The 24,755-nt window shown below is 46.2% G+C and overlaps 2 protein-coding genes across 5 annotated transcripts in view; one reads left to right on the top strand and one right to left on the bottom strand.

The window, feature by feature from the left end:
• The first annotated feature begins 8,507 nt into the window (after window positions 1-8,507).
• The window catches only part of ARHGEF3 (Rho guanine nucleotide exchange factor 3), a 303,954-nt gene continuing 287,706 nt past the window's right edge, over window positions 8,508-24,755 (top strand). For 3 of the 4 annotated variants that reach the window (XR_013554188.2, XR_013554187.2, XM_078442939.2), the window contains exon 1: window positions 9,471-9,532. Coding sequence is in view for 1 of the 4 variants with exons in the window: in XM_078442939.2 (XP_078299065.1) it covers window positions 9,486-9,532 (47 nt within the window). In the remaining 3 variants the exon portion in view is untranslated. Of the gene's footprint in view, window positions 8,604-9,470; window positions 9,533-24,755 lie in introns of those variants that run through there. The other variant, XM_078442940.2, reaches the window with a different exon arrangement.
• Window positions 12,488-13,061, bottom strand: SPATA12 (spermatogenesis associated 12). The gene is given in 4 exon segments (XM_060627993.3): window positions 12,488-12,739; window positions 12,741-12,787; window positions 12,790-12,944; window positions 12,946-13,061. Coding segments are annotated over 4 exon segments (570 nt in total).

Here is a 24,755-nt window from a genome sequence, read left to right as displayed (position 1 = left end):
GAGAGGCTGTCCCTTACTCTTGATCTCACAGCCAGCTAGTAGCAGAGCTGGGATATGAGCTGCAGCAAACCCTGCCGAGGCTGCTCACAGGTCCCCTTGGTAAAGGTCTGGCCGCCCAGGTAGGTGGGGGAGGACTTGCAAGTGTACGTGTGGCCAAAGGCAGTAGAGTGCTTTCCCATAACGTTAGTGGGGACAGCAAGTGAGGACAGACAACCACAGGATGTTAGTTCCTACTCTGAGTGCTCTTTGTGTCTTTCCTCACCACAACCCAATATACAAGGTACTATTAGCACTCTCATTTTTGAGATGCTGAAGTCAGGAAATCCGTTAGCTTTGCCAAGAGCACAGACAAGGGATTGGCAGCTCAGAGATTTGTAGATCGAGTTGAAGCATCCTCATCCCTAACCAGTAGGCTGAACTGTCCCTCTGTATAGCCGATAGGCTGAAGGAAGGACCTGGAGTGCCAAGTTATAGTGGCTTGGTTCCCTTATCCAAATATTGAGAGTAGATTTCTTTCACAGGTTAAGCAAATAGATCTAAAGGGACTTGATTGGAAGAATCTTACTGGGCAGTTGGTGCAGTAAGTGAATTCTTACCTATTAGGAGGAAAATCCTCTTTGGACAGCAGAGAAACCCTAATTTTTACCACAGTGTTAGAAAATAGAGCCTGTTTTTACAGCTGCTCAGGGTTTTGTTTTTTTTTCTTTTTCCTTTTTTTAGTTTTAATCTTTGCACCCAATTTGGGGCTCAAACTCATAGCCCCAAGATCAAGAGTAACATGCTCTACTGACTGGGCCAGCCAGGTGCTCCTGTTTGGGGTTCTTATAATCGCCAGCATCTGTGGGGCCTCAACACTGGCTTTACTTTGTTTTAGAAATGCAAACTTTAAAGGTAGCAAAGACCAGCTTCCCTTGCAGGCTTTAATTAGAATTTCATCTGCTTTAATTGAATAAGAGACTACTAACAGTAAGCTAAGCAGATGGTGGAAGGAAACATAAAAATATATCTTTGCTGTCCTGGGCATAGTGGGCCTTCAATAAATGTCTGTTTCCCACCCCTAGCCCCAGCATACCCTGCCCTCCCTGTTCACAGGAACAAAATCAGAAGTGGTCCAAGAATACGATAAGGTAGAGGATGCAATGAAGGAGGGAAGGACACAAACCTGAGGTGAGACCTTTTGCAATGAGACAAAATTCAAATAGGGTCTTTGGGATTAAGGGAAAGTAATGCAAGATCAGTGAGCTCGGCTCCCGGGGCTCTTTCTGGAGAGGATGTTGCACCAGCTGTCACATTTACCGATGATACAATGCTCTTACAACATTCATCTGAGAGTCTAAAGTGTGTACTGGCAACACAGTAATGGGCAAGATGCACACACAATCCCTTCCCTTCTGAGTCCGTCTCTTTCTATATATGGGACTGTGGGCAAATCACCTAATTGCTCTGAGCCTGTTTTTTTCATCTGCAAGCTGGGACTAATACCCACTGCATAGGGGCTATTGTGAGGATGAAATGAGATGGGGTTTATGAAGCACCCGTTGTCATGCTTGGAAGTGCCTGGCACTTGGTAAGTAGTGGTTTATCAGTCAGTCTGTGGAAGAGCAAGACTTGGGTTCTGTGGGGGTCAGATGGGGATGGGAGGGAGACAGTTACCTGCTGATAGGAGCTTCAGCCCAGGGACTTCGTCAGGTGCTGAGTTACAGCATCTTACTCCCCGAAAGAAGAGACAGGGTTCATGCCTGTTTGTTTTGATGCTGGTCTAGGAAGGAAGGGATGGGAGTTGGGGAGGAAGGATGTGTTCGTAGCAAAATTAAATTAGGACAGTAATGCTGGTTTTCTTGATAATTGAACGTATGTAGCCTGTGCTAACTGACCGTGAACTCAGATCTGCTTATGTTCCATTCACCAGCCTCCTTTTTTCCTAGTCACCTGCCAGCCCTGAGAGAGAGACTTTTTTCTGGACTTGGTGCTTCAAGGACCCTGTGCCAGGCAGATGGACACGCCCCACTCTAGATGTGAACAAAAGCTGGGAATTTTTCTTTTTTTTCTTTCCTCTGTCTTTTTAAATAACATTGATTTTTCTTTTAGGTAATATAATTTTTTTATATAATGGTCTTGCTTAAAGGAGGAGAACTCTTTTTTTTTTTTTAAGTTTATTTATTTATTTTGAGAGAGAGCGTGCATGTGAGTCAGGGAGGGACGGTGAGAGAGACAGAGACACAGAGAGGGAGAGAATCCCAAGCAGGTTCTACTCTGTCAGTGCAGAGCCAGACGTGGGGCTTGACCTCACAAATTGTGAGATCAAGAGTCTTGACACTTAGCTGACTGAGCCACCCAGGCACCCCTGGGATTGTTTCTCTGACTATGAGGAAAAGATTAGGGAATTCTCTGCTTTACAAAGTTGGAGGGGACAGAGACAAAGAAGTGGTCCTCCAGGATGATTGGTCCTGCCTGGTGGTGCCCCCTCTGGCTGGTCAGAGACATTCCAAGAAGTGGGCGGGTGTCAGCTTTCAGACAAATCATAGACACTTCCCACCAGTGTGGGCAAGGCCAGGCCACAGAGAAGGAGACCTCACAGCAAAGAAAGGCCGGCACGCCTGGCAGCAGAATGCAAACACAGGCACGTCCTGCCTTTGGTTTTTGCACTGAAGTTAGATGTACTTACAGACGGTACGCACATGTGTATGTGTCTAGTCTCATTGTTACGATGAGAATCCTTGTGATTAAAATGGAGCTTTAATGGGGCACCTGGGTGGCAGTCGGTTAAGCATCCAACTTCGGCTCAGGTCATGATCTCACTGTTTGTGAGTTCCCCTCTGCCTGTGGGGAGGTGGTCCCCTGGGGCAGGTTAAGGGCTGTGTGGCTATAAAGAGGGATCCCTTAAATGTCTGCCTCAGCCTGGCTGGGGTGGCTGATGGGCTAGAAACTGACGTAAATTCCTATCTCTTGGAGGTCTTAGTTCCAAGAGTGACTGGCAATGACCTCTATGAGAGATGGCTACTTGATCAGGAGGTCACTTCCTGCTTGAAACTGCCAGTGGCCCTGGAAGTGACCTCTGATGTTCTGATCTGGCCCCTTGCCAATCTCTTCTTTGTGTGTTCATTTTTTCTTCAGGGCCATCCCAGGGTTTTTTGAGATCCCTCACTCATGTGTTCCTGCCTTGGAACTTCGCGTATGCCATATCTTCTGCCTGGAACACTCTCTCTCTGTTTCCATCCCTCCTTTGCTGTCAAACCTTCCCTGACCACTGTTCATTATGGTCTAGGTCCTGACATTTGCCTTCAGGAGCACTTAGCTCAGCTTGTGTGATTATGTGATGGTTCCTCTTGCCCACAAGAATGGCTGCTCCTTGAGGGAGGGCTGTGTCATTTACAGTAGGCCTTCCTTCTGGGTTGGGCTCAGATTCGATTTCTTGAACCAGCTAGAGATCCCAGCCCTACCATTCAATTGTCACTGGGCAAGACACCTCATCTCTCTGGTCTTCAGTTTCCTCATCTGTTGGATGGGGGTAAAAATGCATCTGACTTATGGGGTTGTTGTAAGGATAAAGCAGGTAGAGGGTGTAGCATGGTGCCTGGCACATAGCAGGTGCTCAAAACCATTAACATTTGTCTCTGATGTCATCAAGAGTAAGCAGTAACAGTTACTAGTAAATTTTAAAAGGTTTCCTGGAGGAACAACATTTATTCCTTTCTTTGCAAATTGAAATGAGGTCACTATTCATTTACCATTACCATGATCCCCAGAGCTGAGAGTCACTTGAATGGCTTGTACTGTCTCAGGGCTTCACTCCCTGTGGGACTTAGATTCCTGTAGACACGAGATTGGTCAGTGACATGGTACATATTAGAATCACCCCTGTGAGTCGGATGGCTGCTACTGTGTCAAGCATTATGCCATTGCCTGACTACATCACATCCTCCTAATGGAACTTTGGAGCTTAGGTGATGTGTTACCCCAGGGTAGGACCCAGGTTGGATTTGAACTTGGGCGTTTTCTACTCCAAAGCCCCTCTCTCTCTTTCCACTCCACTGCTCAAGGTTGCTTCACAGGTTTTCCTTTAACCAAGATTATGAGAACAGAAGGGGTCTGTTTTGAAAGAAATGGTGTGGCCACTTGCAGAGCATTGCCGAGGCCTGAATAGTAAGACCAATACCTTAATCCTTCCACAGGTATCCCCATCCCCTGGATGGGGACTGTACCAGATTAGTGTCACTTCAACTGGATGCTCCCCATCTTTCAACAACACCCCTCCCCCACCAAAAGGGAGAGGGCATCTGTCTGTACAGTGCTGCCTGCAGAAGAGTTGAGTGTCTTTCCCCGTGACCCCACTTACAGGTTTGTCTTTAGGAAATAACCAGATATGTGTGCCAACATTTATTATGTGTGGGTTTTCATTAGCAAGCATTACTTATCCCAGATACTGAGAAATGAGAAGCACACCAAATACTGGTCTGACTGATTCTAAGAAGAGGGCACATTCATACAAGTGGCTTTTAACAATCATATTGCAGAAGAGTATTTCATGACAAAGGGAAAGACTCACAGTAGGTTAAGCGAAAATAAAGGGCACAAATTAACAGTGGTTATCACTAGGTGGTGTGCTTGTGTGTGGGTTTTATCTTATTCTTTAAACCTGTCAGTATTTTCTACATTTAAAAATTTATTTATTTATTTATTTATTTATTTATTTATTTATTTTCAATACTCTGTAAACATGCTTTTTTGACTGTGCCAGCCAGGCTGTCCCTCTGCATTGTTTTACAATGAGTGGTGTTACATCATCAGAGGGTTTTTTTTTTAAATATTTATTTCTTTTTGACAGAGAGAGAGAGTGAGACAGAGCACGAGCAGGGGAGGGGCAGAGAGAGAGGGAAACAGAATCAAAAACAGGCTCCAGGCTCTGAGCTGTCAGCACAGAGCCTGATGAGGGGCTTGGACCCATGAACCATAAGATCATGACCTGAGCCGAAGTCGGATACTCAACCGACTGAGTCACCCAGGAGCCCCTCATCAGAGGGTTTTGAATGTAAGGTTGCACACAATAGTCAATGCCCCGTAGTACTGAGTGGGCACCAGGAGGACAGGGGAGTGGTCTCAAATGTGTCATCCTTGCCCTTGTCCTTGGTGATGCCTTCACATGTGGTCACTTTCCTCAGCTGTGCTACCTGGCACCTCACCTTGGCCCTTTTCCTGCCATTGCTTGTTAGTTGGGATCAGTGACACCGCATCATCTGGCCTTTCTGCAGGCCATGTGGGGGCCTCCTGCAGACACCCGGCTTTCCCAGTTGATGAGTTAGTAAGGTGACTGCCCTGGCCCCATTTCATCCTGTCTTGGAGAGTTGGAGGAGATGGGGCTGAATTCAAGAACAGGCCCTCCTGAACTGTTTCAAGGAGAAAAACCAGCTCATCATCAATGTCTTCTGGCCTGTCTGCCAGTTTCAAAACTTGGTGGATAGAAACCCACATTTCTTGCCATCCCTCCCCCACCCCACCCCCACACCAAAGGACTCCATTTGGGTGTATCATCTTTTCCTCCAAAGAGTCCTAACATGAGTCTAGGAACCAATTCCTTTCCCCTGCCCCCTCCATGGGGCCGAGTATGGTGTGGGTGGGAGGGGATGGCATGCTGAATATAAGCCCTTGTAGGATTAAGTTGATTTGTGTGTGTGTGTGTGTGTGTGTGTGTGTGTGTATGTGTTTAAGTAGCTTCATGCCCAGAGCAGAGCCCCCGCACAGGGCTTGAATTCACAACCCTGAGATCAAGACCTGAGTTGAGATCAAGAGTCAGACGCTTAACCAACTGAGCCACGCAGGCACCCCTAAATTGATTTCTTTTAGCCTACATATCCTACTTACAGATCTGTTCTGACTTCTGGAGACCCTGAATAATAAAACAGGAAGTCAAGGAGTTTACCTTTAGCAATAATAATAACAATGCACATTGCCTTTGCTGTGTACAGGAGACTTTCCCATGAGAAAGTCACATTCAGCAGCAATGGGAGCATTTCTCAGCAGCCGAGGGACCTCATCACTTATGCCTGCACCTTTCAACATTTAAGGTCTGGTGTCTCACCCTGGCCATCAAGGCCTCTCTAGTCTCATTCTTCCCGGACCTCACAGACGTGTGCCCTGTGCTCTCCCACCTCTGGGCTTCTGCATCTCTGGTTCTGCCCTCCCCGGCTGGTTTCCCTGCCTGGTCAAGGGTCAGCTGAGGCCCACTTCCCGCAGGAAGTCTTTCTATGCCTGAATCGGGGCCAGCTCTTCCTCAGGTGTGTCTCTTCCTGCATCCTGCTCCCCATCTGCCTGGTGAGGGTCTGGCTGTTCCTGCATCACCTGCAAACTCCATGGGGTCAGGGACTCTGTCCTGTTGAGATTCACTACTGTTCCCCAGAGACCAGCACAGTGTGTAGCATGTAGCAGATACTCAAATCATTGTTAAGTGGAATCTAATGGAAATAAAACTTTTATTTCTGATAAGGCTGCCTGAGTAGAGCCCCACGTGTTGGCTTGTGCATCTGAAGTTCCTGCTGGGTTAATGGGGGAGTGGAAGCCGTTTATTATTACTTTATAAACAGGCTGGTTGTAGTAGGGATCTTCTTCAGTGTGGAAGGGGTAAAGGAGAGAATAACAAAAGAGGTTTGGGGGAATAGGTTGAGGACTAGGAGTCTGGATATAGGTTTTGCCCTTGGAAATGGAGTACTGCATAGGCTACCTGTTCTTTGAACAAGGAACAGGTGGGTAATGAGGCACTGGGTTTGGGGTCGAAGAGTCCCTTTAAAGTTGTAGTGGAATGAAGTTGCAGCTGTTGAAATGAAAGTTAGTTTGCTCAAGATACTTAGTTTCTGGCCCCAAAGGCAGGCTGTCGGCCAGGAAGAGGCCACCCAGCACTAGGAGGCTGAGTGCCTGCAACAATACACAGGGGCTTCAGTGAAGAGTCTCAGCTTTGCTGGAGCAGTTCTGAACACCTCCCATGGGGCCTGGGGGCCTGGGCTGTGAGGTTGGCTTCCCAGAGGCTGCTGTCAGGACAGGTGCCTCCCAGCAAGCCTTCACCAGCCCCCTCTTCCTGTGAATGAGGGGGTGGTGGTTAGAGACCGAAGGGGTCCACTCAGAGGCTGTTCTTGTCATTTAACGGAAGGTCAGTCTGGCAAGAGCCATAATTATTGGGCTGACCCTCTTTTCTCTGACCTGGGGGCTGGCTTCACTTTTTCAGTTTCTTCATCTGAGAAGTGGGCCCACACAACTCTTATACCTCACGAGGCTGTTGTGAATGTTAAAATAGATCAAGCACTTAAAAGGCACACCTGGATTATGAGAGCAACTAATGAATTTTCGATTTTTATCACGATGGTTTACTTTTATAAGAGCCATACAGTATATGGCATTTTTTTTTCACGAGAGAAAGAGAGAGAGAACAAGTAGGGGAGAGGGGCAGAGGGAGAGAGAGCGAACCAGCCTTAAGCAAGCTCCACGCTCAGCTTGGAACTGGACACAGGGCTCCATCCCAAGACCCTGGGATCACAGACCTGAGATGAAATGAAGACTGGACACTCAACCAAATGAGCCACCCAGGCATCCCTGTAGGGCAGTCTTTGTATCTCTCCCCGCCCCCACGCCCCCAATTTATTTTGAGAAAGAGACAGAGACAGAGAGAGAGAAAACGAGCATGCGCGGGGAGGGGGCGGGGGCGGAGGGCGGAGGGGCTGTCCGCACAGCCAGCGGAGCTCGAACTCACAAACCGTGAGATCATGACCTCAGCCCAAACCAAGAAGCTGGCGCTTAACCAGCTGCGACACCTAGGCGCCCCCATTCTTTATATTTCTGATTGTATGTGATCCTGAGCGCCGCAGGCGGTTATCTACTGAATGAGTGAATGCAGAAAATAGTTTTAGTTGGATTCCCACGTCTATTTCCGCACGGTGACCCAGGCCACTGCAGGCTGCTGCTCTTTCTGGCTCAGCACCCGCCCACAAACCCCGCGATTCCTGAGGGCTTGGTGGCGTGGGGATTCGCGCAGCTCTGGCTCGTCCTCATTCTGACCCTCACAGTCCAGGAAAGGGAGGCTTGGACAAGACCCGACGCGCCCCAGGTCAGCCTAGCAGCGGGGTGGGGGCTCCACGCACAGGCTCCGGCCCTCGCCGTCAGGGCAGCCCCCTAAGTCGCCACAGTCCCCTGCTGCTCCGATACTTAACCCCGTGAGCCTACCCTGGGCTGGCCGCAGCGCCTTCACCGCAAGAGCTGGGGCCGGGAGGCACACCCCTTCCCCGACGCTGTAAATTCTCTCCGCCAGGGTCTGGATTGGGTGGCGGGGGGGAATGCCTCAGGGCCCAGATCCCTCCCCAGTCTTCTCAGGGACCCCGGCGGGGCTAGCGGAGGGGGAGTGCCGAGCAGCAGCCAGGCGTGACTGCGTCCGGGTCCCGCGCCACCCGGCTCCGGCGCCAGAGGGGGTCCCCCGCCCGCCTCCCGCCCACGTGGCCGGCCCGGGCTCCCCGCCCCCGGCCCCGCCCCGCCCGGGGGAGCGGCCCCCGCAGCAGCCGCCACCGCCGCGGTCGCCGCGGTGCGCTCTCCCGCTCCTCTGGGCCGAGCCAGCGCTGAGCACCGAGGTGAGTGAGGGCGGCTGGCCGCGAACCCCGCCCCTCCGCTAGACCCTCCCTGGCTGGACACTCCTGCTAGGCGCCCGGGAGCGGGCACTTTCCGGGGCTGGCTCCTCCCCTGCCTTAACCCACAACCCCGAGCTGGACCCCCACCCCCCACCTCCGGGTCGCCCCCACCCGTCCCGGTGCCCGAAGCGGACTCGGCGCGCTGTCCGGTCCCGGCGCACTCGGAGCGCACTCGGGTGCCTGGGCGCGGCGCAGGTAGGCAGCGCCACCGCCACTCCGGACCGGCGGCCGCTCGCGCCGGAGACCCTGACTTTGGTGCTGGGAGCTCTTAGGCGAACGTTCCCAGAGCCACTTCCGGGGAGGGAGGCGCCACCTGTCCTTTTCCTTGGTGTCTTCCCCAGCCTTGGTGGGTCGCCCACAGGTCAGCGTCGCGTCGGGCGCTGCTGGTAGTGGCTCGCGGGGCTGCCGGTCACTTCGCCGCGAGGAACGCGGCTCTGGACGCGCAGGGCGGCGGCCGCGGTTCCGGGACCGCCCGGCCCGTGTGCTGGCGGCTGCATCTTTTAAATAGCGCGGCCAGAGGACCGTGAGGTAGAGGCGAGGGAGGCGGACCCCAAGGGGTTAGGGTGAATCTCGGTGCCTCATAGCCAGAGGCCGGTGAGCATTTTCTGAGTGTGGAAGTTGGCCGAGCCCGGTGGAACTGGATGCCTTTGGGCTTTGCCACGGGGTAGAGCTGCGCTTTGCACTGTCAGCCTCAACATGGGCTTGAACAGTGCTGAAACAGAGCGACTTGTTCCTAGAGGACTCTTTCCCCCTTTAATGCGTGAACCCGGCTTGCTTCCAGCCCTGGGCAAAGATGTGAGAACTGCCAAACGGTAGTTGTCCTGGATGCACCCGCAGAAACTTATTTTACAGCATTTCAGGCACAACACAAGGTATAACTGTGTTTTTTCTTGGTTGGGGTGTGGAAGCAGAAAGCTTTTCTGTGTCTCTGTCTTAGCTGTATAGTCTCAGGCAAGTTACTTCACCCACCTGTGCCTTAGTTTTCTCATCTGTAAAATGAGGATAATAGTACAAATGCTAAAGTGTTGTGTGAGGTGAAAGTTCTTAGAATTGTGCCTTGTATCCAGGTAAGCTCTACTCGCTTTAGTTGTTTTGGGCTGCAAAATCCTTGGGCTTTGCAGTAATGTTTCCTATGGTTAAGCAGCCTTTTACAAAACGTGTCTCAGAATACGAGATTAGAGATGACCTTTGTCAAGGACACTGCTGAGAAATGGGGTCTCAGACCTTCTCTGGAAGCTCTAGAGTGTGACTGGATATTTGCCTCACTGAGGGGGAGTGAATAAGGTTCCATGGGAATTTCTTCAGTTCTCAGGCCCCCTGATAGGCTGATACTGTCTCATCTCTGTGAGTGTGGGAGTGTAGTTAGGGGCCCAAAGACCTGCTCTTGTCCCCTCCCCTCCACTCACTAACCTCTAGCAGATTGTCCCTCCAGTGGAGCCTGCACCAGTTTAGCATCTTTTGGTGGTAGTAACCACAGATGGGAGTCCTGAGCCTGGGGCTCCAGGAATCTTCTGACACGTACATGAGATGCTTGGAGCACAGGTGTGTATTTTTCCAGAGAGTTCTCTCTTCATCATTTTCTGCAAAAAGCCTGCACCCCACAAAAGGGGATCCTGAATTGCTGGTGGGGAGATTCTTACCTCTTGTACAGGAGCAGGCCCAAGTTCTTACGGTGTCAAGATGTCAACATTACCTGTGTCTCCTAGAGGTAGAAGTGTACACGTGTTCCTTCGTGCCCTTACTCAGGGCACACCTTCCAGTGGAAAATTCAAGTCTGCCTTGACTTGAGAAAATCTGATAAAGAAGTCAATTGGGGAAAGGAGAAGGCAAGCTGAGGGAGCAGAGATTGTTGGCCTGTCGTGGGGCTGTTAGGATGGGATGCAGTTCATAAAATTTGATTTCAAGTTGTCAGGAGACTCCTCAGGGCCTTTGCACATGCTCTTCCTGTTGCGGAGCACACTCTTCTACCACTCTTCTCATGTCCGGCAGTATCTTGTCCTTTAGCTTGGATGTCTTCTCTATAGAGGTGGTTTCCTTGACCACTCTGTTCAAAGCAGCCCCTCCCCCATCAGTATTTATCACATTATCCCATTGTATTTTATTCATGGAGCGTACCTGAAATGTTCATAGTCGTGTATCTATTTATGGGTTTATTGTCTGCCTCCACACAGGAGAATGCAGACTCCAAGAGTGTAGAGGTATTGCCCTCTTTACCACTGAACTCTGGCCCCTGACACACAGTAGATGCTTTATAAATGTTCCTTAGTGACAGAATGAATGAGCATCCCCTGAGTGAAGTGAGGTGAGTAAGAGCTTTTTTTTGTTTTGTTTTTCTTAAGTAGGCTGTACGCCCAACATGGGCCTCGAACTCACAACACAGAGATCAAGAGTCACACGCTCTTCTGACCAAGCCAGCCAGGTTTAATTAACTAAAAAAATTAATCCTTGGATGCATTATCTTAATGGTGTGTACAAATATTGTCTGATTCATATCACTTTGCACAGGTTGAAACTTGAGTGACAATGAAACGCTTGTATATATGATTCTAATTAATGCACATTCCTGCGTGGGAGATCGCCGGTGTGGTGGGTGGAGTGGGGTCTTCTGTGGAGAGGTTTGGAGATAAGCTTTGCCTTCTCCTTCACTGTAGTGAAAACTGTTCATTCAGTTATGAAAATGGGTACACGTTTTTGTAAAAAAAAGATCGAAGATTATAGTTATTTGGAATCCTATCTGCACATGTGCCTTATCCCCTTAGCTCAGCTCATTCACTCCATTTATTCAAGAACCATTTATGGAGGGAGGGCTTGGAGACTGGCCACAGAGCAGTCAAGACTGGCAGTGTTCCTCCATTATGGTGTTACATCCCGTGGGCAGAGATGGACAGTCGACAACTAGGTCTATAATATGATATCAGGGAGTGTGGTCAGTGTAATAAACAAGATGAAGCTGGATGGGATCCACTCACCCAGAGTGAGTGGGGTGGAGGCAGCATTGGTTTAGGTCAGGGATGGTTTCTCTGAGGAAGCAATTCAAACAGAAACCTAGATGAATGTGGGGTGTGGCTATCTGGGGGAAGACAGTTCTATGTGTGTGGACCCCAAGGTTGTGGTTGAATTCCTGGCTTGGCCAGTCAGCTCTTGAGCCCTGGACATGGTCTGTCTCACTGGGGAAGGGGGGAGGGGAAATGAGACATTGTGGGCAGAACCTCCATCACCTCCTCCCCAGATCCTAGCAGGTGGCTGGAGTAAGATCTCAACACTGTGTGCTCTCATGGTTGACCAGAAGGCTTGTGCCTTCCTTTCCAGAGGTACCTGGAGTAATGGTGTTTCCTGAAACTGCCACCTGGGCGACGAGTATAAGCCTTGGGGGGCACTGCTAGAAGTACAAACCTACACGTAGTAAGACTTGCTTCATTTCACCTGCCCTCGCCATGGACTGCCTCCTCTTTTGTGCCATTTGGTTACAAACATCTCATCACCTACAGGGAACCATCTAGAAGGAAAGTAGTTACTTAGCAAAGCTTTGATGGAAAAAAACAAAGTGATGAAAATGTATAGGATCATAGACCAGGAGATGTATGCTTCCCATTCTCCCCATTGAGTGGTTGATTGGTTGGTCATTTGATGTTATTTAACAAAGCATAAAGGAGGTATGACAAGGAGGGTTCTTGGAAAAAGTGATATCTAAGAAAAGAAAGGGATGGCTACAAGTCACTTCTGTTGGGGAGTGGCGGGGGGTGGGGGATGGAAGGAAGAGGGAAGAGCATGTGCAAAGGTCCAGATAAAGAGGTACCAGCTCTCAGATGATGCCAGATCCTCATTGGTTATGGCAGCGTGTGTGCACATATGTTGGAGTATTCTGTGGAAAAGGAACTGACGTACCAGTGCTCAGTAAATGCCAGTTGATGTGAAAGGCCGTGCCTTGTGCTATTGGGCTCTACACTGACATCCTCATGTATTATCTAAAACTGTCCTGTGGCACATGCCCTCTTAGTATCCCCATCTTCCTGACCAAGAAAGCAAGGTGGGAAGTGGAATAACTTGCCAACTGTGTCTTTCTGGAACTCTGTTCAGTTGTATCAGGGAAGGTGGAGATGAGGGGGATCTTCCCAGAAGATTGATTCAGTGATGTCAAGAGAGAGAGATGCTTTTAAATATCACTGACAGGCCTTGCTTTGGTGCACAGCGCTGTGGAATGTCAGCTCTGGGATCGCAAAGGCTGCTCCCGGCCAACCGCCCAGTCTCTGGCATGGTGAGGATTTGTTGGGGTGTTAAGTGGATCCCCAGGGTCTCTGGTGGCCACGGAGCAATGAGACTGGAGGAAGCCATTGCCTTATTTCCCCAGGAGTCTCCTGACTTTTCTAAAGTGGACCCACAAGTCAGGACAGAGCTGGACATGGGGCCCAAGTCAAAGCTGAGTGCTCCAGAAAGAGAGGCTGGGGTCCTTGGCCGGAGCTGAAAGACAAAGGAGGCAGTTTGGTGCCTTGTGTGGCTCAGCTAGCTAAAGATCAAATTAGTTATTTAACAGTCCAACTTAGTTCTTTGTCCAATCTGCCACCTCTACTTCCACACAGCATATGATAACTTTATAGGTTGGGGTTTGCTGCTCCTGCTGATAGAACCCCAAGCCCTGAATTCATCTTCAATTCTGAGCTTACTATTTTCCTGGAAGCTGGGGTGGTGATGCAGGGCAGTGGGTGACTTGAAGGCAAATTGACATGTCCGGAGGTGGTGGAGGTGATGGTCGGGGTCCTGTGTTCCAGTCTCAGCTCCAGCATTGCATTAGTAGCAAAGTGACCTCAGGCAAGGTGCCTAACCTCTGCAAACCTTGGTTTCCTCCTCTGTGAATGGGGACAGTGGTTGGCTGTACCTTATGGGTTTGCTGTGGGGATTAAGTGAGAAGATATGTGCAGGGAGCATATTCCTATCACAGCCTCTGTGCAGGAAAGGCTGGCTGTGGTCATTATCTGGTGACCTAAAACAGACACACATCACTCCGTCACTACTTTGTGCTCTGAAAGGTTTGCTCAAACACACAGAGAGTTCTTCATTCAGATTTGGGGACCTCACCAGGGACAGGTGCTATCCTTTCTGGAGACAATTATATTAGGAGCCAAATCCGGATAGTGGAGTTGAGGGTAAATTTATTGTGAGACAGAGGTCAGGTGTGAAATGCCATGAGATGCCCTGCCCACCGAGCGCACCCTCCCCTCCTGTGGTCTCTCCCAGGCCTCCCCCTACAGTGGTGGCTTCCATGTACCCATGACCCTCAGAACCTGGCTGCTTCAATGGACTGTTCTGGTGTATCGTCATCACACCCCACCCCAGGTCACCTGCTAGACCCTCCAATGGAGCTAAACCCAACAGCCCCCCAAATACCCTAGAGGCTTTTCAACATTAACAGCTTTGCATCCACTGTTCCTACTACTGGGAATGCTCTTTCACTCTTATCCACGTTCAGAATCTCCCACACTGCCCAGCTCCAATGGCCTTTTCCCTCTTTCCTTCCCCTTTGACTAGAAAAAGAAATGCTCTTTTGTACAAGAAAGGCTGGTTATATTCTTTACATATACAAATGCAAACAAATCAGAAATTGTAGAGTAAAAAATTAAATTGTGCCTCCCCCATCCCTGGCTTGCTTCCAGAGAGAACATTTATGGTCAGCTGACTGTATATTTTTCTTGTTTTGATGTACAGGTGTGTGTACCTGTGCATATCTTTAAAAACCAACATAATGGGCTCATTTTATATGTATTGTTCTCCAATGAGATTTACCTCATTTGACCACATGTCCAAGAGCACTTTCTCTGTTCATATGCATTTCCTCTCTTTTCACACCCCCCCACCAAGAGAGGAGAGTACAAGTTTGTATGGACATATGTTTTCAGTTCTCTTGGGTATATACCTCCAGTGGGATTGCGGGTCATATGGTAACTCTATGTTTACATTTTGGAGGACTGCCAAACTGTTTTCCAAAATGGCAGCACCATTTTGCAATCCCACTAGCAGTGTTTGAGGGTTCTGATTACTCCACATCCTCATCAACACTTGTTACTGTCCATCTTTTTTTATTACTGCCATCCTAGTACATATAAAGTGATATCTCATTGTGGTTTTGATTTTCATTTCCCTATAGCTAGTAGTGTTGAATTTTTTTTTAATTTTTTTTTTTTTTTTGAGAGAGAGCATGTGAGCAGTGGAGAGGCAGAGAGAGAGGGGGACAGAGGATCTGAAGCGGGCTCCGCACTGACAGCAGAGAGCCCAACGTGGGGCTCGAACTCGTAAACTGTGAGATCATGACCTGAGCTGAAGTCAGTCGCTCAACCAACTGACCACCCAAGTACTCCGAACATCTTTTTTTTAAATTTTTTTAGAGCAGTTTTAGTTTAGTTTTGTTTTCTTAATAATAAAATTGAAAGGAAAGTACAGAGATTTCCTTTCTACTTCCTGTTCCCACACATCCGTAGCCTCTACCATTTATGAACATCACTCGCCAGAATGGTACTTTTGGTACCAAGAATGAACCTACATTGACACATCATGGTCATCTAAGGCCGATAGTTTATCTAAGTGTTCACTCGTGGTGCTGTACTTTCAGTGGGTTTGGACCAATGTATAAAGATAATTATAAACACAATGATAATATCATACAGAGTATTTTCACTGCCCCAAGAATCCTCTCTGCTCTGCCTATTCATCTCTACCCTCCTGCCCCCTACAACCACTGAGCTTTTTATTGTCTCCACAGTTTCCCCTTTTTTAAAATATCATATAATGGGATCAGACAGAATGTAGCAATTGGCTTCTTTCACTTAGTAACATGCATTTGAAGTTTCTCCCTGTCTTTTCATGGCTTGATAGCTCATTTGTTTTTAGTGCTGCTTAGTATTTCATCATCCGGATGTACCAAGTCTATCCATTCACCTACTGAAGAACATTTTGGTTGCTTCTCAGTTTGGGCAGTTATGAATAAAGCTGCTTTAAATATTCATGTGCAGGTTTTTGTGTAGACATAAGTTTTCAACCCCTTAGGGTAAATACTGGATTGTATGGTAAGAGTATATTTAGTTTTGTAAGAAACCCTCCAAATTGTCTTCCAAAGTGGCTGTACCATTTTGCATCCCCACCAACAATGAATGAAAGAGTTTCTGTTACTTTACATCCTTTGTCAACGTTTGGTATGGTCAGTGTTTTGGATTTGGGCCTTTCTAATAGGTGTGGGGTGGTATCCTCATTGTTTTAATTTGCATTTCCCTGATGACATATGATGTGGAGGAGCATCTTTTCATATGTTTACTTGTCATCTGTATGTCTTCTTTGGTGAGGTGGCTATTATGGTCTTTGGCTCATTTTCAGTTCAGATTGTTTGTTTTCTTATTGTTGAAGTTTAAGAGCTCTTTGCATGTTTTGGATAACAGTCCTTTATCAAATATATATTTCACAAATATTTTTTCCTAGTCTGTGGTGTGTCTTCTAATTCTCCTGGGATTATCTGTTGCAGAGCAGAAATTTTAAATTTTAGTGAAGTCCAGCTTATCAATTATTTCTTTCATGGATTGTGTTTTTGGCATTATAGCTGAAAAAGCATCACCATAGCCAAGGTCATCTAGGTTTTATCCAATGTTATCTTGTAGGAGTTTTATAGTTTTGCATTTTATATTTAGGTCTCTGATCCATTTTGAGTTAATTTTTGCAAAGGGCATAAGGTCTGTGTTTAGATTCATTGTTTTGCATGTGGATATCCACTTATTCCAGCACCATTTGTTGAAAAGATTATCTTTGCTCCATTGTTTTGCCTTTGCTCCTTTGTCAGAGATGAGCTGACTATATTTATGGGCTCTCTATTTTTTTCCATTGGTCTATTTGTCTATTATTTTGCTAATAGCACACTGTCTTGATTATTGTAGCTTTGTAATAAGTGTTGAAGTCAGGAAACTGCAGTCTTCTAACTTTGTTCTTCTTTAACATTGTGTTGGGTGAATATCTTTTCACTTTGGAGAAGTGTCTTTCCAGATCTTTTGCCAGTTTTTAAAACTTCGTTTGTCTTTTTATTATTGATTTGTAAGGGTTCTTTATATATTCTAAATTCGGTCCCTTATCAGATATATGATTTTTAAATATTTTCTCCTATTCTGTGGATTGTCTTTTTATTTTCTTGGTTGTGTTCCTTGAAGCCTAGGATTTTAAGTGTGATGAAGTCCAATTTATCTATTTTTATTGTGTTGCTTATGCTTTTGGTGTAAATGTTTCTCTTTTTTTAAAAATTTTTTTTAACGTTTATTTATTTTTGAGACAGAAAGAGATAGAGCATGAATGGGGGAGGGTCAGAGAGAGAGGGAGACACAGAATCTGAAACAGGCTCCAGGCTCTGAGCTGTCAGCACAGAGCCCGACACAGGGCTCGAACCCACGAACTGCGAGATCGTGACCTGAGCTGAAGTCGGACGCTTAGCCGACTGAGCCACCCAGGCACCCCTAAATGTTTCTTTTTTTTTTTTTATTTTTTTATTTATTTTTTGTTTTTTTTTTAAATGTTTCTTAAGTATAACACCAAAAAGCATAAAGCATGAAGATTTATGCTGAAATTTTCTCCTAAGAGTTTTATAGTTTTTAGTCCTTAGGTTTAGGCCTTTGATCCAGTTTGGGTTAATTTTTATATGTGGTATGAAGTAGAGGTACAGCCTCACTGTTTTGCATGTGGAGATCCTGTTGTCCAAGAGCCGTTTGTTGAAAGGGCAGCCTTGTTGAAAATCAATTAGCCATCAATGTAAGTGTTTGTTTCTGCCTTCTTAATTCTGTTGCATCGACCTGTATGTAAATCTTTATGCCAGTACCACTGTCTTAGTTACTGCAGCTTTGTAGTAACTTTTGAGATCAAGAAGTATGGGTCTTCTCGCTTTGTCCTTTGTCATGATTGTTTTGGCTATTCTAGGTCCTCATATGAATTTTAGGACCAGCTTGTCAATTTTTGCAAAAAAGGCAGCTGAGATTTAATAGGGAGTCATTTGAATCAGAATGTCAGTGTGGAGTTTTGCTAGTTTATCCATATTAAGTTCAGATCCTGATGCATCACTTGCTCGTTGATGGGTTGACACTCAGGGTCCCATCCTTGAAGCTGCAAAGACAAAGACCCAGGGACACCAGCATCTCTTTTTCTTATTGAGGTAAGTGACAAGTACAGGGTAGTGTCCAATCCAAGGCTGGAGACCTTGGATAAAACATTTAAGCCTTGAATGTGTGAAATGGGAGTAGATCTGGCACTGACCAAGCATATGACAGACTCAGCTTCCTTGTATCTGAGGGCGTGATGGAGATCCATAGAGATCCTCCTTTATTGCCCTGCCTCCATGCTTGACAAGTGTGGTGAGAACTGGGGACGCCCACAGCCCCAGAGGCACCAGGGAATGGTGGAGGGTATTAGAGTGAGGCCATATTTTAGCTTCTTTTATTTGGCGGGCAAAGAGGTAGGATTTCATTGAAGGAAAAGGTTCTGCTGCTAAAGCAATTTTGCCTCCTCTCCCCAAACTGGCATCATGCTTTGAAGAATGGAATAAAAATAAGAAGGGAATACTATCACTTATTAGAAGATTAGTTTACACCTCTACCTGCACTTATGCATTCCAGATGTCATGCTTTGGCACAAGTCCACAATTGTATTCTTACAGAAGAAGAAAGAAAAAGTGAAGCACCGACGTGTGTGTCACTAGGAGTCTGGTTTTCTAGACTGCAGGAACAACCCGGGGCACTACAATGGGCAATGCAAACCCACGGTGCACCGCAGCGGGGGCTAGGGGCTCCGTTTGAGACAAAATGGTGCTAATGTGTGTCAGAGGTTGGAGTTGTTTATCACAGCAATTTTAAAAAGTATTAATTTGGGCAGAGTTTTTGTTTGTTTCTGGAGGGGGAAAAGTTATATCCAATAGAAAGTATTTTGAGATCTTCAGATGCCAAGCTCCTTTGGGTTTAGCAGGTTCCCTTTACCCAACCTGTTAGAACAGGCAGTTCATAGGGATTTCATTCACATTCGTTACTGAGGGGTGTGTGTGCACGCCTGTGCACATGGAAAGTTAGGGGAAAAACACAATGATATAACCCAACCCCCAAACAAGGAAGCATGTGTCAGAGCTGAAGTTCCAGTCTCAGAAGATGCAGCCTAGGCGACCTTGAGTAACCTCTTTCTGTGACACATCTCCCAAGGGGGTGGGGGGAACTGTTTCTCTCCAGCAGGGCTTTAATTTTACAAAAGCCCTGTGCACTCAAGTGGTTTTCTTAACAGGTCACTCACATTTTGTACATTCTGGGCTGGGCAGGGCCTCACTAGTCCTTGGCCAGCCTTGTGAGTCAGAGAATATTTAAATGACTGCCGAGGTCTTCGAGGAGAGAGAGCTGGCAAGTGAATCTAGGGAGGTGGAGTGACTCTTAAACAGCACTGCAGTGAATGAGTGGCAGAACCGATACCAGGGTCAGCAACCCTGTTTTATTACACTAGTAAAGAAAGTTGTATTATCTTTTCAAGTGAGATAATAATTATGATGCTACCAAATTCTATGGAGCACTTATTATATGGTGGAGTCTGGGCTTTCACACTTGTGTTTGACTGTGACACATTGTAAGAGATAAATCTAGGCTATAACCTGGGGTGTGTGTGTGTGTGTGTGCGCGCGCACATGCATGCACACGAATGCATGCACATGCATATCTGAAACAAAAGTTTGGTGAGACAAGACTTACCTTATGTATGTTTAGTGTCCTCTGATAACTCTTTCCTACACTAGTGAATTTGTGCTTTAAAATTTTTTTTTAAGTTTATTTATTTATTTTGAGAGAGAAAGTGAGCACAAGGAAGGAGGGGAAGAGGGAGAGGGAGAGAGAGAGAATCTCAAGCAGGCTTCACACGGTCAGTGTGGAGCCTGATGCAGGGCTTGAACTCATGAACCATGAGGTCATGACCTGAGCTGAAGTCAAGAGCTGGACGCTTAACTGACTGAGCCATCCAGGCGCCCCTATGCTTTTTTTTTTAAATGATGGCTAAGAGACCACTAGATTTATTTCATAAATGGGTCAGAACTTACTGTTTGAAAAGCACTGTGCTAGACAGTTTGCTGTGTGTCTTACATGTACTATTTCATTTAACAACCTCAGGGAGAGGGTATTAGTATCTCCATTTTCTGATGGGGAAACCAAGGTACAGAGAGATAACTTTCCTAGGGTCACACTGTGAATGAGTAGTGGAGCTGGGCTTGCACCCAAAAAGACTAAGTCCTGTTACAAGTTCATGGTGTGAACCCAGGTCAGGTATCTATCTCCTGTAACAATCAGTGGAGAAGGTATAATTTAATATCTAATGAGTTGCTGCATATTGAGAAGGTTGCCACAAAATGGATATAAAATTAATACCACTTTTTGACCTAAAGTTGCATTTAAAAACACATGTATCCACTATGATGGCTTGGATCAATACATAGACATATTATCCTTCCTAAGTTACTGTATTTTGTGGATTTTTTATTTTTATTTTCTTAGTCATCCGATGACTTGGAACTTCATGCAAGTCCAGATAATAAGGGATAATTTCTGATGGAAAGTCAGTTGTTTTGGGGGTATATTAGTCAGGAATCTCCAGAGAAACAAAACCAACATACTTACATATAAATTATATACATATATATATATACACACACACACACACACACACACATATATAATACCACAGTATGTATAATATAAAAGTATATATTATATAAAGATATATAATGTGTACATATATAATGTGTATGTATATAATTTATAATGATATATGTTGTATAATATGTGTTATATAACAGGATGTCTTCTCTGTCTCTGTTGATATATATCTCATACAGAGCGAGAGAGAGAGGGAGAAAGAGATATATTTATTTTAAGGAGGTGGTGATTCCTCTATGTGATTGTGGAGGCTTGACAGGTTTGAAATTTGCAGAGTAGGGGCGCCTGGGTGGCTCAGTCAGTTGAGCGTCTGACTTCAGCTGAGGTCATGATCTCATGGTTCATGGGTTCGAGCCCTGTGTCAGGCTCTGCGCTGACAGTGTGAAGCCTGATTGGGATTCTCTCTCTCCCTCTCCCTCTTCCTATACCCATTTGTGTTCTCTCTCTCAAAAATAAATAAACATTAAAATCTGCAGAGTAGGTTGGCAGGCTAGAGACTCAGGGAAGAGTGGCCATTCAAGTTCAAAGGCAGTCTGTTGTCAGAATTCCTTCTTGCTAGGGGAGGTCAGTCTTTGTTCTATGAAGGCCTTCAACTGATTGGATCAGGCCCACCCAAATTATGAAGAACAATTTGTTTTACTCAAAGTCTACTGATTTAAATGTTAATTTCATCTAAAAAAATACCTGACCCTTCACAGAAACTTCTAGAATAATTTTTAATCTTTATTTATTTTTGAGAGAGAAAGGGGGGGGGGAGAGAGAGAGAGAGAGAGAGAACACAAGTGGGGGAGGGGCAGACAGCGAGGGAGACACAGAATCCAAAGCAGGTTCTAAGCTCCGAGCTGTCAGCACAAAGCCCAACACAGGGCTTGAACCCATGAACCACGAAATCATGACCTGAGCTGAAGACAGACACTTAACCAATTGAGCCACCAGGCACCCCTAGAATAACTTTTGATCAATATCTGGGCACTGTGGTCTAGACAAGTTGACACATAAAATTAAGCATAATAGGGAGTAAGATACTGTTTGAAGTTGTTCAGAAGAAAGGAAAAATGCAGTGGGAAGCGGGACTGTCATATTGTTACAAATAGGAGGGCATTTCAGAAAGAACTCCCTCTCCCGTGATTGATTGCCAATTAAGCCCGTCCCTGGTTCCCATGCAGTTATGGGAGCACAGCATGGGTTGGCGGATGGGAGGGGGTAGCAGGTGCAGATTTTCTTGCTTTGACTTGAATGGATTTTTCTGACATTTCTTTTTTAGACCAGAGACCTGAGAGTTCATGGCCCTAAGTAAATAGAGCCATTTATCTCCAGCCAGCGGGTGCTTGTTCAGTGGATTTTTCTGTAGGGACTGTGTGTGCTGATGTAGTATTTGTATCTCAGCCTAAACTTGGAAGACTTTGCTCCCCTCTCGGATGCCTCAAGCTACCAAGTAACCTATGGGTCACTGGCCACAGGAACTACCTGGGGCTGTTTGGGTGGGAACTCAGGCTGTATATGAGAACATGGTTATCGAGACAATATTAAATTTATTATCTTTTTCATTTTCTCTTATTTTTTATTAAGGTATAATTAAGGTATAAAATAGATTCTTTTAAAGTGTGTGACTTAGTAGTTTTTAGTATATTCACAAAATTGGGCAGCCATTACAACTATTTAATTCCAAAACATTTTCATCAGCCCAGAATATAGCTTTTTTTTTTTTTTTTGGAAAGTAATTTAAACATTTGAGAACACTGTCTGCCAGATCAGTCCCATCAGCAAACAAACATGCTGTTATTTGTCCCAACTTAAAGAAAAACCCCCACAACCCAAACACTCTGGTCACCTTACTTCTCCCTCCAGTTATGACCCTATTTCTCTTTAGTTTAGAGCAAAACTTTTTGAAAGAATTGTTTGAACTTGCTTGCTCTAATTTTTTGTCTCCCTGTCTCTCTCACTTGTTAAAAAAAAACTTGTGATAAAATATGTATAACATAAAACTTAGCATCATGACCATTTTTAAGTGTCCAGTTCAGTAATGTGAAGTATGTTCACACTATTATCCAACAATCTCCAGAACTTTTTCATCTTACTAAATGGAAACTCTGTTGCCATCAGTTCTCCATTTCTCCCTCCCCCCAGCCCTGGGTAACTACCACTCCACTTTCTGTCTCTATGAATTTACTGACTCTAGATACCTCATGTAAATGGCATCAATACAAATAAGGCAGTGTTTGTCTTTTGTATGTGTGACTGGCTTATTTCACTCAGCATAATGTCTTCAAGGTTCATTTATGTTACAGCAGGTGTCATTAAGGCTGAATAATACTCCATGGTATGTATATACCACACTTTGTTTCTCCATGCATCCGTTGAAGGACAGTTGGGTTGTTCCCACCTTTTGGCTATTGGAATACTGCTGCTATTCCATTCTTCCGTGAACCCATGAAACCCAGCAGGCTTAGGTTCCCCTCATGAACATCTCCTGCTGACTGCCACGTTGCTCATCCCCATCGCTTATTCTCTGGCCCCACCCAGCCTGGTGACCAGCTGCGTTGGACACTGGTGGTCATGGTCTCTTTCTTGAAGCGCTTTCTTCACCTGGCTTCCAGGGCACCTTACTCTCCTGGTCCTTTCCCACATGTCAGTTAACAGTGACTCCATCCTTCTGATGGTTCAGACCCAAAGCTTGGGGTGTCATCTTTGACCCTTATATCTTTTATCTCCGCACTTATCAGAAAATCCCACTGTGCATACTTTCAAAATATAGCCAGCATGTGGCCACTGTTCACCCATTGTCCAAGCTACTCTCCCCTCTCACCTGAGTGAATATGTCGATCTCTTTGCTGGTCTCCCAGCCTCTGACCTTACCTCCTTCCAGCTTGTTCTCAATTCACAGCCAGAGGGATCCTCCTAAAGCCGGGGGTGGAGGGGAGATTGCCACCCTTTTGCTTAAAACCCTCGAAGGGCTCCCATCTTCTCCCACAGCAGAAGCTAACATCCCCCAGTGGCCTACAGGACCCCCATGATCTGGCTGTGTGCATCTTCTTCCTTAGTTTGTTCTTCCCCTCATTGTCCTAGCCTGGTCACATCAGCCTCAGTGCTCTCCTCTAATTGAATACCCCAGAACCTTTGTGCTTCCTGTTCCCTGTTCCCTCTGCTGGGATTTTTCTTCTCCTGACTTTGGCATAATTTAGTCCCTTACTTCCTTCAGCCTTTACTCAGACACCATCTTCCCTGTCATGTCTAAACTATTACCACTCTCCCCAATTCCCCTCTCTCTCTTCCTCGATTTATTTTGTCTCCTTACTCCTGTCACTATCTGACGTAGAGGATATTTTGCTTATTCATCTTGGGTTTGTTTGTTTTGTTTTGTTTTGTTTTGTCTTCTTCCCACACTGGAATGTAGATTCCACAAGGACAAGGTTTTTTCTTCTGTTTTTCTCCCTGATGTATCCCTAGCACCCTGCTTCCCACCAGGTAGGACACTCAGTAAATATTTGTTGAAACAATAAATGATAGTTGGGAAAATAGAGATAAAAAGTCATTTATGACTCTACCATTATGATACAACTCTTGCCTGCATTTTTCTTACCTGTGAATTGTTCATATAGGTAGGTTATGTGTGCCTGTGTCTTCTGTCTTTTCCCACTAGGCATTCCTGTACAGACCTCTTTTTTTTTTTAAAGTTGCTAGGCAATCTTCATGATTATTACTTGTTAAATAGCTACATAATGTTTCACTGTGTGGATGTAGCAACTTGATTTATTTAACCTTGTTTTGTTCATTACTATTGGACAGCTTCCAATTTGTTGCTATTGTAGATTACACCACCATGAGTGTCTGTGTTGGACGTTTGCCATGCCTCCCTCCTTCTCCTCTGGAAGGAGTCCCCATTCTCCCGAGCCTGGGTGGGGGCCTGGGTGGGGTCCGTGGCCCAGGCTGGGCCCATAGTGGTCTCCACCCCCTGGCTGTGGTGATTGGCTTAGGGCCCCATATAGGTCCAGCCAAGCCAGGCCATGGGCTTCTCCCAGCTCACCCTAACTTTCTTAGAAGCGGCAGAGAAGACGCTCAGAGGCACCGGGTCCAGGGCAGTAAGGACAGGTTCCCAGGGTTGCAGTGGGGACAGTGTGAGGAAAAGGTGGGGCACATCTTCTTTGGATCCAGTCCCTTGACTGAGCTGTTCCAGTATCCTTTCAACAAATCCCCCTTTTCACCAATCTAGATGGAGTTGGATTTCTCACTGCAAGGAGTGAGTCTAGATAAATCCAACCAGGGGACCATCCCCCCATACCCTTTTTTGGTTGTTCCTAGGTCAGAGCAAGGAAGGATGATACAGACCTAAGTCAGGCATTGTTCAGGGCAGCAAATGCATGTGGGCAGAAACAGCTCCATTTCTTTGTCACACCGGAGAAACAATGTA

Source organism: Panthera onca, chromosome A2, assembly GCF_046562875.1.
Source record: "Panthera onca isolate mPanOnc1 chromosome A2, mPanOnc1 haplotype 2, whole genome shotgun sequence".
Taxonomy (NCBI): Eukaryota; Metazoa; Chordata; class Mammalia; order Carnivora; family Felidae; genus Panthera; species Panthera onca.
This window is presented reverse-complemented; position numbering and strand designations above follow the sequence as displayed.